The sequence below is a fragment of the Chinchilla lanigera genome, unplaced genomic scaffold (genome assembly GCF_000276665.1).
Source record: "Chinchilla lanigera isolate Chin_1 unplaced genomic scaffold, ChiLan1.0 scaffold00020, whole genome shotgun sequence".
Lineage (NCBI taxonomy): Eukaryota > Metazoa > Chordata > Mammalia > Rodentia > Chinchillidae > Chinchilla > Chinchilla lanigera.
In genome coordinates this window covers 4,812,196-4,827,288 of record NW_004955421.1, presented here as the reverse complement: position 1 = coordinate 4,827,288, position 15,093 = coordinate 4,812,196, and the positions used below count along the sequence as shown (strand labels likewise).

Here is a 15,093-nt window from a genome sequence, read left to right as displayed (position 1 = left end):
ACAGAAGTGGAGAATTTCTTTCCACTCAGCAGTGAGCAGGGAAGAAGTAGAAGTATAAAGGTGCAGGGCATTCTTAAGCCACAAGCAAAGGCAGGGTTTCCCCTTAGGTTTAGGCCAAGGAGTAAGGTATAGTGGTCAGATTGGTAGTACCCAGAAGTGCAAAGAAGAAGTTTAAAAAGAAATTCAAGGAAATCAAAATGGCTTAAAAGTATTCTGGCCCATTTACAAATCTAAAGACAGTTTAGAAACATAAAAATTCACTATGTGTTTTTTGTTTTTTGTTGTTTTTTTTTTGAGACAGGGCCTCCCTATGTAATTCAGGCTGGTCTTGAACTCACTATATAGCCCAGGTTGGCTCTGAATTTGTGGTGATCCTCCTGCCTCAGCCTCCCAAGTGCTGGGATTACAGGAGTACGCCATCATGCAGAGCATTTCATTACATAATTTTGAAAAATGCACAATGTAAAGATTAAGAAAAAAATGTGCACCCCTAAAGGAAGAGGAGAGAATGGGTTAGGGCAGAAATAGACGAAAGACTTATGTACCTTCATGATAGTTTTGGTACTGAAATGAACGTTAAAATAAAACCATTATTAAAATTAAAACTATTAAGCAAAAGCAATAAAAAAAAACCCCTAAGTATGTTTAAAGCTCGTGACATGATGATAGAGATTGAGTGATTTTAAAACATGGTGCCTGACTGTACATCTGTCTAAAAAACTCTAAACTACATTTAATTTATAGCATCAGTAATTAATATTACTATAGTTACTTTGAAATTATTAAAAATATGCCATATTCAAATTTGTAATTGTGTTAACACCCTTAGGAATCACGCATTTCAGCATAAAAGAAAGATACTGTGGTCTCCAAATGCTATTTCTACTATGAGGAAGCAAGCTCTGTAGGAAAATGGCGGATTGCAGCCTTGAAGCAAGAAATGTTTAAGAAGAGCCTGGAAGGTTTTCGTTTTGGTGTTAGGGATTGAACCCAGGGCCTCTCAAATGTTAAGCATGTGCTCTGCCTCTGAACTATGACCTCAAGCCCAAGTCTGAGACATCTGAAGGAGATTTCTGGCTGAAAGGTTAAAATTTAACCATTTAAAAGAGTAATAAATGGATGGGATTGTAACTAATATATGAGCTCACATGACAGTAAAATTCACTGGCTCCTTCTAAAGACTGCCAGAACACTAATGCATTAGTCTGAAACTGCAGAATGAAAAGAAAAAGAACTAAGACTTTTATACCCTGCCTTCCTTTGCTAAATCTTTTTTTTTTGTACCAGGAAAGAAACAAGATTTCACACATGCCAGGCAGGTGCTGTGCCACTGAGCTAAATCCCTGACCCTCACCTTCCCTTTCTATTCAGACATTCAAACTGTATTTTAGGGTAAACAGTTAATGAGGGCAAGTTTCATTCTCTTTCTTTCTTCCTTTCTTTCTCTCTCTCTCTCTCTTTCCTTCCTTCTTTCCTTCCTTTCCTCCCTCCCTCTCTCCCTCCTTCCCTTCCTTCTTATGAATTCTAGCTATCTGTCTGTCTGTCTGTCTATTGATCTATCTATGAATTCTGGCCTATCTATCTATCTATCTATCTATCTATCTATCTATCTATCTACCTACCTACCTACCTACCTACCTATCTATGAATTCTGGCCAATAAAGGCAGAAAAAATGATAGGATTATAGGAATCACCATTTTGCAATTCCTAATAAAATGGTGGATACAAGCAAAATGATCACTAATAACTGCTATAGGGGCTGGGGATTTAGCTCAGCGGCAAAAGCGCCTGCCTGGCAAGCGCAAGGTCGTGGGTTCGGTTCCCGGTACCAGAGAAAAACAAAACAAAACAAAACAAAACAAAACTAATAACTGCTATAATTATGAGGTGAAAGGGAATTTTTAAAATGGCTGGATCAGGCTAGTAATAGCTGAAACCAGTGATCAACTTAAATCTTTTAAAGTGGGGCAATCTCAGATCATATGCTTCTTTACATGATCCCATAGGATGTATGCAATATCTATGATATATTCTTGTGTGTGTGTGTGTGTGTGTGTGTGTGTTTTGAGACAGGGTCTTGCTAGGTAGTTCAGGTTGGTTTTGTTTTTTTTTGTTGTTGTTGTTGTTTTTCCGGTACTGGGAATCGAAGTCATGACCTTGCGCTTGCCAGGCAGGCGCTGTGCCGCTGAGCTAAATCCCCAGCCTTCAGGTTGGTTTTGAAGTTCCTTTATGCAGTTTTGAAGTTCACTATGTAGCCCAGGTTGGCCTCAAACTTGCAGTGATCCTCCTGCCTCAGCCTTAGTGCTAGAATTATAGGCATGCAATACCATGCTCACTATCTATGATATATTCATGCAAAAAAATTTCTTAAAGAGAAAAAGAAAAATGAACCCATATATATATATATATATATATATATATATATATATATACTTTTTTTTTTTTTTTTTTCTTTTTCTGGTACCGGGAATCAAACTCATGACTTTGCGCTTGCCAGGCAGGCACTGTGCCGCTGAGCTAAATCCCCAGCCCTATAAACCCATATGTAATCAAGTAGTAAACAGAGGCCTAATTATTTAGTTAAAGGGTATATATAGGGTGGTAGGAAAATCAAATACTACCATAAGGGAGCAAAGAGACAAATCCAAGATGTAGAATATTTTTATAAGATAAAGAAGAAATATTAGGATTACAAAAGAATCAAGAGACATTAACCAAAGCAATGTATGGACTTTCTTTGGCTCCTAATTCAAACAACTCAAATGTAGGAAAATATTCTGTATGATGGGACAATATGAATACCAGATGGATATCAGACAGTGTAAGAAACCCAGGTGTACTGGATGTAACAATGGAATTGAAAAACAGTCCTTATGTGTTAGAGACACATTGACAAATATACCATATTGAGTTTGATTTGCTCATTAAAATGAACATATTTAAATACAATAAATTTTGCGTATTTATTCAAATAATGATGTCATACTAGCTAACTGAATCTAGTTTGAATACATTTTACTTCTTTAAATGGACTCCAGGAAGGAACTTCTGCAGGCTGTGTTGAGTCTGAGAGGCCTGTGGGAGGTGAAGGTGTGCTCCCCATGGGAACTGTATGAGCTGAGCCTGGGGTGGCGACCACTGAGCAGTCAGTGGCCAACAGTGGGCCTAGCTGATGTCTTTTCTCCTGGAACTGGGAGGGTATCCTCCCCCTGCTCTGAGAATTACGCTGTCTGGGTAAGTAGGCACTGAGACACTGCCATATCCCAGGGAGTTTCATGTAGAAAGTGTTCCCAAGGTGTGCTTCTCAGACACCATTTTGAGGTGGTACAGCTGACAGTTTTATCTGAAGGCCTTACTTAAATGTTTTATTCATGCTTCTTTAGGAAATATTTTTGTTGAAAGGATCACTCACACCTCCTGAGTCAACAGGGATCATTAAGTCCTGGGAAACAGCTAGCCCTAAGGAGTTAACAGAACAAACCTTTTCAACAATAATACAAGTGTTAATAAGAAGATATGGGCTTACTGAGTACTTACCAGCCCCAAGCACTGTTCTAAGTGCTTTTCACCTACTGTCGAACTGAATACAATCTTACAAGATGAGTATTCCTAGAATTCCTACTTGACAGATGAGGGGAAAAAAAAAAAAGAATGAAAGAAAGACAGCAGATGAGGCAACTGAGGTCAGTGAAGTTAATTAAGTTGGCCAGTGTCATGCAGCTGCTATGTGGCCTATTTGGGATTGCACCAGGAAAAGACTCAAGACATTTTCATGTAGGTATTCAAAGGTGGTGTCTGCCTGGCAAGATAGCTCAGATGGAGTCCTCTCAGCTCTTCCTTTGGGACTACTTACTGCATTCTCAGGATGGAAGATGTACGAGGCAGGAGAATTGTCAACAATGATTACTTTGCTCAGCTCTCGTCCCAAGCGACTCAGGTCCTTGACGTAGTTTCCTCGATGGAAAACACAGGATTCTCTGAAGAGTCGGGCCCGGAACACACCCCAGCGGTCCAGGAGGTCAGCCACAGGGTCTGCATACTGGACAGGTGACACAGTGAAGGTCAGGTACCTAACCTACTACAGCAAGAGCCAGACAACTTTTCTAAAAAGGGATTTAAATAACTGCCAAGTGTTTTAGGGTCCTGGTTATAGTCCATGTATATAAGGAAGCACTAGATTCTTCCATCTCTCTAACATCTAATTCATCAGGACTTTCTCTCAGTTTCATCTCCAAAAATATCCTGACTCCATCTGCATCTTTAGCTCTATTGCCCAGCACCAGGGCAGACCTCTAGCCTCCAGCCCAAGAAGCTTCCTTTTCCTGCTGGGCCTCTTTCCCAGTCCCTTTACCTCAAAGCTGTCACAGTGGCCAAAATCACACCACTCCCTGCTTAAAACACTTCACTGTCTACTCACTGCACTTGGAGTAGGGCCCACATTCCTCACTGTCAAGTCCTGTGAACCTGAGGAACCATGAGGGGCCCATGATTCTGTCATGGAAGTAGAGAACACCTGCAGCAGGATTGGGAAGGCCAGCAGTGGAACACATCAGCTGAACCCATTGGAAAGTCCTTTCCTCCCCAAGGGCATCCTGATGAGGGCAGTCCTGCCACAGCTGTACTTCCTACTGACCAAGTAGGGTGAATGCTTGGCCACTATTCTGGTCATGTGGGTAGGCTATAGGGGGCTCATCCTGGACAGGAAAAGATGGTTAATTTCCTCAAAATCATTGACACTGGCATCGGGGACACTCATCTTTCAGGGAGGTACTTGAGTTTGGGTACTCCAGCCAGAGATGAATGTGAAGAATGTGGGCTTCAGGAGTGCAGGGACTCTGCCTCTTTTGTCCCCAGCTGAATTCCTAGTGTCTAGTATCATCCTGAAACAGGACATATTAAGTAAATACCCGCAGGGGGTTGGGTGACGAGACATATGACAAAAAAGCAGATACTGAAGGGATCTGACTGTCAGTGTGGGATTCCTGCAGTTTGAGGTTCATTCCTGGGTAGCAGGCAAGGAAGCCCACTGCACCAATGCTGCCAGCAGGGAACTGAGCTGAACCCAGATCCCAGAGCAGGAGGAGTGACCACCCATCAGCAGAACATGGCATCAGGGCGGGAAGAGGTGGGAGGGTGCGCTTTGGATCTGACTTGGCTCAGCCAGGCTGGAATAACAGTGAAAAGCAGGTTGGAGAGACAGATGGAGGGGCAGGTGGGAGCAGTCCAGGAAGAGAAACCCAACAAAGATGTGTAAGTGAATACTGGGAATAATGCCAAGGAAATGTGTTTTCAGTTTTGTCAAATCAGAAACAATTCTCAATCTACTGCCCTGGTGCCATCTTCCAGTTGGTAATTTCTTTGGTTATTACTTCAGAGTCCTTAGCATTCCAAAGCACTATGAGAAGAGCCATCAAAGCTGCAGATATAACTTGTCTTGGTACCACTTATCTAAAGATTACCCACTGGGGAAGACTACATTTTCCTTGAGGCCTCACTCTCTTTTTTTATATGCAAAAACAAGGTCCAGAGTTTGGATTCCCTCCCCCGCAGTTCATGGTCTGCAGCCTGGGACTGACAATGACAGGATGCTGTGTGGTAGGCTCTTTCTTACCTCAGCCAACAGAGGTAAGGACCTAGTATGGAATGCCCAGTCAACAAAGAATTGTGCCCAGGACCCCAGAGTAAAAAACCACAACATACAGAGAAGCTGCTGCATGATTTCTTGGAACAGGGCTGAACACAAGAAGATGCTTAACCTAGTCTCCATAAAACTCATTTTGGAGGCCATTCAAGAGTTCCCGAGGTGCCCATGGAGACAACAGTGGTGCAATACGTAAGTGGAAGCTCTTGGCTCTGTAAGAGTCAGGGTGGCTATGGCAATGGCCTTGGAGGAGGAGCAGGAGCCTGCTTTACCCACCCTAAACACAGCATGGCACCTTGTTACCCCTTTGAAGAGGGAGATTAAACTCTATCAGGAGGCCTAGGAACTTACCAGTTTCTTAAAAAGTGGGAAAGGACAAAAATTCACTCTACTTGGCCAGAGCCAGTGGAGTCTGGGTCTTCCCAGACTCTGGGTCTTCCTTGTCAGCTGGGGAAGATGACTATTTAACACCATAAAGGTTACTCTGCTAGGACTATGTGTGGACATTTCAGGGGATGTGAAACCAACCTCCTCCTAGGACCTAGAAATAAACCATAAAATATAGATCAAAACATATCTGAATGATTTTATCACTACTAATGCTCATGATACTAAATACTGAGTATTAGGTGTGCTTTTTCTCTGACAATGCCCAGTACGGCACATGGAACTTGGCCCAGTGAGTATCTGCAAGGTGTTATGCTAAACCTTTTCCATATGTTACTGCATTTAATCCAATTCCACAAGATGTGGGACTTTCCTTTAAAGAAGAAACTGAGGTGCCAGAAGTAACTTACCTGAGATTACACAGCAATTTAGGGCAGAATCAGCACCCTCACCAGCCCGACTGTGGGACACTCTTGATACATTCTCTCGCTTGTTCTTCCTACAAACCTGTGTAAACTAAACCCAACAACACAGGAGCCGCCAGCATCTGGTTACCCATTAGTGGATGACAGGGGTCCTGTGTGCTTATGGTACGCAGCCATCCTGCTGTGGTCACACTGCACATGTTTGTGATTTCTTTGTCTGTGGACAACTAACTTCAAAAGCCTCTATGTACAACTTCACGGAACATTTGTTCTAAGTGCTCCTGTCACCATGGTAACCAGAAGCCTTTCAGATTGGCAGTGTGCACATGGCCTGCATCCATCCCATCTGGGGTGGGAACCTGTCACCATAAAAATAGCTTCCCCCACCTTAACAGAGAGCTCTTGACAGATTGGGGGTAGCAGCAGAGGGCCTGGGATGTCAGGCTGTAAGTCTGCGGCAGGGAGCAGGACGCACCTTAGCCAAGCTGGCAGTAAAGAGCACACACTCGAAGAGCTGTCCCATCCTCTGGAGGAACTCATCCACATGTGGCCGCTTCAGCACATACACCTGCAAATGGCAGAAACAGGAAGCTGATCAGTTATGGCACTTGCTGGGAATGCCTGGGCCCAAATGCTCACTGTAGGAAGAGCTGCCAGAAAAGTCTCCACCTCCTGCTTCCAGATCTGTGTGTGCCATGCGAAGGCCCAGACTGTATGGTGAGATACAACAGTCCTCAGATCACACTCCAGGTCTGAGTTCAGTGCAGATAACCCTCAAAGGAGAAAGAAAAGCTGAATGTGGCAGTGAGGGTCTTGGGAATTTTAAGAGTCAGTGAGCGGAATGGCTGTGCCATGTTTATGTGAAACCACTTACTCATTCGCTCATGTGTTTCTTGGCACCTGGTGTGGGTCAAACTATGGTTTGGGTGCTGTTCTTTTGGAGGTCTGGCCCTGGCTGACTTCCCAAGAGGTCTGGGATTGCTCCAGCTGCCACCTTCTGCTCTGAATAGTACTTCCCATTCACCAGAAGACCTGGGATTAAAAAAGCATAGGCCTCGCACAGCTGCAAAAAGGTCTTCCTTGGTAGCTGGGGAAGACACTTAACACCATGAAGGTTACTCTGCTAGGGCTATGTATGGACCTTTCAGGGGATGTGAAACCAACCTCCTCTTGGAACCTAGGAACAAGCCATCAGGAGGGGTCTGTGAGCAGAGGGGGACAGACTGCCTTTTCTACAATGGCTGGACTCTGTAGACCTTTTTGACCAGGCCAGGTAAAACCATGAGGGCTATAAAACACCCAGGCTTTCGCCCACACATGGGTTCCTGACTACAGAGCCTGAAGAAACCTGAGGAGACTGGGAGATGAGAGAGAAAGCAAAGCTGGTGAGAGAACAGAGGAAGTAGAAGGAAGTAAGAACCAATTAAAGCCCAAATAAATTCCATCTAAAATTAGTCATTTCACAAAAATACATCATTCTTTAAAATTGTATTCAACATATTTACTTAGCTACAGCTCTCTGCTCAGCCTGATGCAGTTATACAGATGAGTCAAACACAGGCCTTGCCCTTGAAGGGCGCACAGTCTAGAGCAGACACATGCAAAAATGTGTAGAGGTGAACATGGTATAATGAAAATAGTATGAGGACAAACTGAAGATAATTAACTCCCCTTTCAAGGGGAGGAAATCACAGAGGGAACATTTGGCCTGGACCTAGAAGGATGAGGATTTCACTAGGCTGATAAGGATGAGAAGAGGGAAGCCTCCAACGAGAGGAAATTACCAGCCTAAGACTTGGAGGCCTAAGAATACCTCACATGACAGAAAATGACCAGAGCCCAGCCGCCCAAGGCAGTGAAAGAAGATGGGGAGGTGGAGGGGTTGGAGAGGAAGTGGCTAAAGACAGTTGGGCACACTGCAGTGAACATACGTAGGGCCTCAAATGGCAGATGGAGCTGGTAGTAGAGAGGTAATACTGGGGGTTGGGGGTCCCCACAAGGAAGGACAGGTTGCTGGGAGAGGAATTCTACATGGGAATACTTTCAATGAGCCAGAAACAGGCAGTAAGAAGGATCAGAACCAGTGGGAAACCAATGACTAGCCAAAAGAGTGGGGTGGGCATGGGTCTGTGGCTAAGGGTGGAGCTACAGGAATGGGATGTTCTAGAATGGGTATCAACATGGTTGTAAGGAGCTGGGAGGCTCGGGTGGAGGGTGGAGGCAGGGCTTGTGGTTACAGGGGCTCTCAGCTCCTACTTGGCCCATGAGACTTCTTGGTGCTAGTGTCAGTGAATGGGTGTGGCCTGTGCTCCTCTGCCCCCAGAAGTATTGTTTCAAAAGCAAGCTCTGCTACATGCAAAGGACAAGAGGGTGATTTGGGAATTCTGGCGTTGGTGCCTCTGGCAGAGAGGAGGGTCCTGGGCCCGGATGCCGGCGTCCAGGCCCGCGTCCCCGTGCAAGTAACCAAGAATAGGCCCATTGGGACCTGCACAGCCTATCCTGGATTACTTGAACGAGGCCACGGCCTTCGCCAGGGCCTTGCTCCTCCTGCTCTTGGCACCTGTGGCTTCCTTCCCTCACACGGGTTTCAACCCCAACCCTGGGACCCTGAGGTATCCATCACCAAGTGAATCAAAGCACAGTCAGAGGGAGGCTGGGAGTGCTGGGGTGGCTCCTACAGGCCAGTCATGCTCACAGCTACGTGGTTTGAAGGATTAATTTCTCTCATAATGCTTGCCATGCCACTGGGCAGCTCTCCTTTGTCTCCTCAACAGCACTCTGTAACATGAGCCAAGGTAATAAATGCAGAAGCCTTAACTGGTTCTCAGATGCTGACTTAATTCAGTTGATACTTTTGCAAATGTTAAATGCCCAGGTACCTGCAGTATTAGCTTCATGATGGCTTTTAAAAGGATGAAGTATGGAGGTGCTATGGATAAAGCTACTTTTCCCAGGGACTTCTTCCTGGCAGGATCCCTGCAGAACAGGGCAAAAAGCAGAGTGGGCAGGGGAAAGGCAGAGGACCTGAGTATCAGAAAGAGAATCCTGGGCCAGAAGGCAGGAGACTGGAATTTTCATTTTAATTCATCCCATTGCATGACCTTGAGGAAATCCTTTCTCTGGCTAAGCTTCAATTTCCTTATCTGGGCAATGAGGCAACCAGACCATCTGATGTCCAAGGCTGAGACAGTTCTAAAGCCCTGCACTTGAGAGCCAAAGACTTGACATTATTCAGGAAAGACATCTTGCTCTGGCCCAAATATCACAAGAGATTTTCCTTCTTGGGATACAAGGGCAGATACTTTCCCTTTAAGACCTTGGAGTTGACAAGAAAATGGTGAGATCATCCTTGTATAAAACCTGACAAAAGCTACTCCTCCAATCTCCAAGGCTAATTTTCCTACAATGTTTCCAATACACTCATAAATACAGCTATTTATGAAAGAGCTTCATGCAGATAAGGAAAAAATCAGAAAGAACAAGGATGATGCATGCCAGTTGACTATGGCATATTTATTCATAGTAATCTGCTAACCTAAAAGGTCATACCCCTCTCCCCTTTCCCTTGGGGATTGAGTATTTGCTAAAGATTCACTATAGTAAACCACACAGTAATGGTAAGATTAGTCTGGAGCAGTTGGCATTAGAAATGGACACCTTTTCCCAAGAATCCTCCGTAAGAGAGGGACTTGTGGCATTTTCCTGCTGCCTGCTAGGAGAGCAGCTGAAAGCAATTACATGAGAAAGTTAATTAGACCACCAAGCTAAATCAGTTGGGAATATGCAAAGTTCTGAAAGAGTGCATAAAATCAAAGAACTATTTGAACTTGCAACCAGATCTAATATTTATGAAGATATAGTTTTACTTACAAACTCAGTATAAAACAAATTCAAGTGAGTGGGGAAGAAAAGAAAAATTATTGTATTTATTATGCTCAATCTGCCTCTTTTTGACCAAATAAAATTATCATTGAAATAGGAATTAAGAACTGACATTCACAGGAAATGTAATTACCAAAAATTCTCATTGCAAGCTGGGTATGGTGGCACATGGCTATAATCTCAGCACTCGAGAGGCCAAGGCAGGAGGATCACCATGAGTTCAAGGCTAACCTGGGGTATATAGTGAGTTCAAAGCCAGCCTGATCTACATGGCAAGACATTGTCTCAAACAAACAAACAAAAAAACAAACAAATTCTCATAGCAATTCAAATTTTGTTTTGACTTCTTACCTGATGTATAGTCCCATCAATTTCAACCGGAACAATAAAATCAGCATTACTAATAGGCTAGAGAGAAAAGAAACTACAATTAATACATCTGAAAGAAAAAGGTAAAGTTGGAAATTTTAGCAAGAAAAAGGTTTGCCTGGACCAATGTTTTGATAATTTGAAAAAACAGTTCAGGAGGAGGGTTGAAGCATGCCTGGGTTCCCTGAAATAAGCACAAGCAAGAAAGCATATTCTTTTCATTTCTGAAGGTTGTGATGTTTCCAGCATCCTGATCCAACCTCTTGATCACCTGCCTGGCCTCAACCACAAAAAGTGGCACAACCTGGGAGAAAATAGGGTTCCTTGGAAACTCTGACTCTTGCCCAGAGCCCTGACAGGATGAGAAGCAGTGCCGGGCCACCAGAGGGAGGTGAGAGCCAAATGGCCCAGAGCCAGTGCTACTGGGAAGACAAGCCAGAATTTGGCCCCTCAGTGTGGATGGCTAGGCAGAAGATACTCTGCACATGGACGCACAGCAGGGCCAAATACACATGCGGTGAAGCTGGAGGCAACAGGGTTCCATCTGGAGCAAGCTCTTCCTCTCTCTGGTCTTCAATATCTCCTCTCTTGCACAGTTATAGTAAGGGGTCTGATAGTGCGCAATGCTCCCTTCCCTCCTGAAAATCAGTGGTCTTAGGGCCCAACTGGTAGCATGGTAGCATCTCCTCCTGCCCTGAGGTTGGAGTGGGAAAGAGAACCAGCCCTCTCTCAGCTGTTCTTCTCTAGGGAACACAATATCCAGCACATCCAGAGACTTCCACAATGTGAAAATAACTCTTGCACAATACTAGTAACACTTAAAAAAATCAAATGACTCTTCACAGTCACCATATTTTCTTTTTACCACATTTTCATAACAGACTTTACATGGAGTTCTAAATGGAGTTCTAAAGATTATTAGAAAATCACTTAAATGAAAAGGCTCAACAAAATAATCAGTCTGGAAACCTTTGGGACAAAAGGAGAGACACAGGAAAGGGGAAGGTGTGTGTGGCAGTCACTGGATAGCTACTCTTCTTCTAGGGTAAGGAGTTTGGTCAGATTTTGAACTGGGATCTGTATTACTCTACATACAAACATTCTTGTTTCACATGTAAACTCAAAAAATGTGGAAAATGTAGAGTATAAAGCGATTACTAAACAATCAGTTGTAAAGTTGCTACAGAGGTTTAAGAGGATTGGAAGGCCAAGGATGGGCTCAGTATTTTATAATTTTACAACTGAATTACAGAATCATGCTAAAGGGGAAAACAAAGACTGAAGGAAGAAACTCACAGAGCACTGAATTGTGAAATAATATTCCACAAAGTATACAACCATTCCCTGGTTTCCAGCAAGCACCATTCTTTACCTCACATGCTGCTGTAAAAGAGAGCATGCTAAAGGCAGGGATCTTTTTTTTTTCTTGGTTTTTCTCCGGTACCAGGAACCGAACTCACGACCTTGCGCTTGCCAGGCAGGTGCTTTGCCGCTGAGCTAAATCCCCAGCCCCAAGGCAGGGATCTTAAGCTGGGGTCCATAAGTCTGTGTTTCATACTGTTGTACATGCTCATGGGGAGGGGTTCACAGCTTTCAGATTCCCGTAAGGCTCTGAAATGCTCAGAACATTAAACACCATACAGTAGAGAATATTCTGCTTGCACATGTAGGCAGTCTAGGGAAGGGAAGAAATGAGGAAACACTGTTTATAGCTGTGGTACTGATGGTCTTTGAGCAGGCTCTGGAGACACAGTAGCTGTCAAGGCTCAGCCTGTGGAGCCAGGAATCCTCAGTAACCTCAGGGAGTCCGGCTAGCATTACCCACACTCCTAGAGCTACTTGGGAGGATATTCTCTATGGTGCAATATTAACTGATCCTTACTCTGAATGGCTTTGCCCCACAAGAACTAGAAAAAAGCCCAAACAACTTGCCCATGAGGAAGAAGATGCCTCCAATGTTGTCCGGAGATGAGCTGGGACACAAGGCCACTGTAACTCCAGGACCAACAGTGGAAGGGCCCAGCCCAAGGAGTGCTAGGGTATGAAGAGGTCCCTGCATGCTCCAGAACCAGAATGAGGCCATTTCTCACTGCTAGTGGTCAGTGTTATTCCTCCTCCATTTTCCAAAGGACTCAAAGACAACCTCCTGGCCTTGTCCTGTCAAAGAACGTCTCTGTTCAGTGGAAAGTAGGCACAAAGAAGGAAGATTCTGGCAGGAAGGTGTTCACGCAAATTTGATGGGTCTTCAGTTTGTTACACAACCTGCCAGGAATGACAAGGGTTCATACGAAACATACAGCCCATCACAGATGGTGCCTTTCATGTCTCTCAGAAAAGTAGGGGGAGTCCCATGCTGTGGTACAGTATAACTGGCCAGCAACAGTAGAGCAGTTCCATCACCAAAAATAAGGAAAACAGGACCAGGATCTTAAATACTTGCTGCTTCTCCTCAACACAGCAATACCTGATTTCCAAACTTTTTCATCACTTGCCTGCTTTAAACTATTCCATTTTAAAAAATGATTACCTCATTTCTTAATAGTGCAGCCATCACTGTTCCTGCAGGGAGGCCCTTTGGTAATTTATAATTTTTATTGGGAGATGGACAGCAGGGAAGGGACAAAAAAGACTGATGCTCACTTTGACACTGCTGCAGCTTTGCATTCTTCGTTCAGGAAAGCATGAAAGTGAGCACTCACTTAGCTGTGAAGCATAAAAAAAATCCCACAGCAATCTCTTGCTATGGAAATAATCAAAATAAGTGGCTGAATCTGTTCAGATGTGACCAACTTCAGGAGACTTCTTTGGAGTTGCACATCTTTCAAAAACTGATCTGGGAACATATCTAGGATAGCAAGGAGCCTGACAATTTCCAAGAGTGCTTTCTCTGCCCCTCCCAACAAAACACAAGGTACTGTGATTATCTTTTTTTTTTTTTTTTTTTTTTTTTTTTGGTTTTTCTCCGGTACGGGGAACCGAACTCTCGACCTTGCGCTTGCCAGGCAGGCGCTTTGCCAGTGAGCTAAATCCCCAGCCCCCGGTACTGTGATTATCTTGACAAAAAGTCATGGGATATAATAACCATCTGTGTACCTGAAAAGTATTTCTAGAGGGTTTAGTATTGCAAAACTCAAACCTCACAAGTAAAACAAGGTTTCAGTGATACTGGTGCCCCCACATTTTCTTTTCCCAAATCAAATGTTAATATTCAACTATTTAGTTAATATTCACCTGGGTTACTAAGCAGCTATTATTAGAATTACTTTATGAAGACTAAAGTCATACTAACAACCACGAGATATCATTCTTTTTTTGAGAAAGCGTCATGCTATCGCTATCAGCCCATCACTGATGGTGAGAATACTCTGCTTACAAATAGCTGTGGTTTTTTTTGTCGTTTTGAGACAGGGTCTCACTATGTAGTTCAGGCTGCCCTTGAGCTCACTTTGTAGCCCAGGCTGGTCTCAAACTCATAATGATCCTCCTGCCTCCTGAGTGCTGGGATTACAGGCGTGCGCCACCATGCCCGGCCCCAATAGCTGTTATGTATTTCAGGCTGGCCTTAAACTCACTAGGTAGCCCAGGCTGGTCTCAAATTCAAGCTGATCCTCCTGCCTCTGCCTATGGAATACTGGGATTACAGACAGGTGTGCACCACACCTAGCTGATCTTATTCTTTTCAGTTTTCCTTTTCAATACGATTGTTATCAAATCACAAGGACCACAGAATGCTTTTTACGTTGATTTACCTTAAATGAACTGTGCACCAGTGTTTCATCTAAATCAATGACCACACATTTCTTTCCATAGTCAAGCACCGTCACCTCTGGAAGGAGGTATTTAGCTGGTGGCTAAAGAGGGAAAAAAGTATTATTACCTCTATGTAAGAGACAAACCAATTCCCTTATCATTGTATTATATTATGTTAATGAAGGTATAAATGAAAGCAAACATTTAAATACCTGATAAAGTATATCATATAACTTTTATTACCAAGCCATTAGGAGACTGATTACTATGAGGGCTTTTGCACTAGACAAAACTGAGTTTCAATACCAGCTCTGGCATTTTCTAGGTGATAAGCTGGGATAATAATACCTACACCAAGAAAGGATGTTATAATGGTAGTAAACACCCAGTATTTGGCCTGACACATATAGAGTGTCAGTTGTTATTATTAAAGTGGATTACACAAGAATGAAGGTTTAATAGATACTCTGACTCTGTAGGCCCATTTCCTTGAGTCATATTTTATCTGAAATTTACTGTGGTACATAAATATATTTTAGAGCCACGTATTTTTTTTGTTTGTTTTTAAGTGACTGACATTTTCAAACCCTTGAAGAGAAACTAAAGACACACCAACAAAATCCAACCCAAAAGTTACC

At 43.5% G+C, this 15,093-nt stretch overlaps 1 protein-coding gene across 1 annotated transcript in view; it reads right to left on the bottom strand.

Annotated features, from left to right (window-relative positions):
• Ctdspl (CTD (carboxy-terminal domain, RNA polymerase II, polypeptide A) small phosphatase-like) overlaps positions 1-15,093 on the bottom strand; it is a gene marked incomplete at its 5' end in the record, with an annotated part of 125,800 nt that overhangs the window by 4,175 nt on the left and 106,532 nt on the right. Inside the window, 4 exon segments of the mRNA XM_005383711.2 lie at positions 3,855-4,040; positions 6,930-7,022; positions 10,688-10,744; positions 14,455-14,556. Coding sequence (XP_005383768.1) covers positions 3,855-4,040; positions 6,930-7,022; positions 10,688-10,744; positions 14,455-14,556 — 438 coding nt within the window.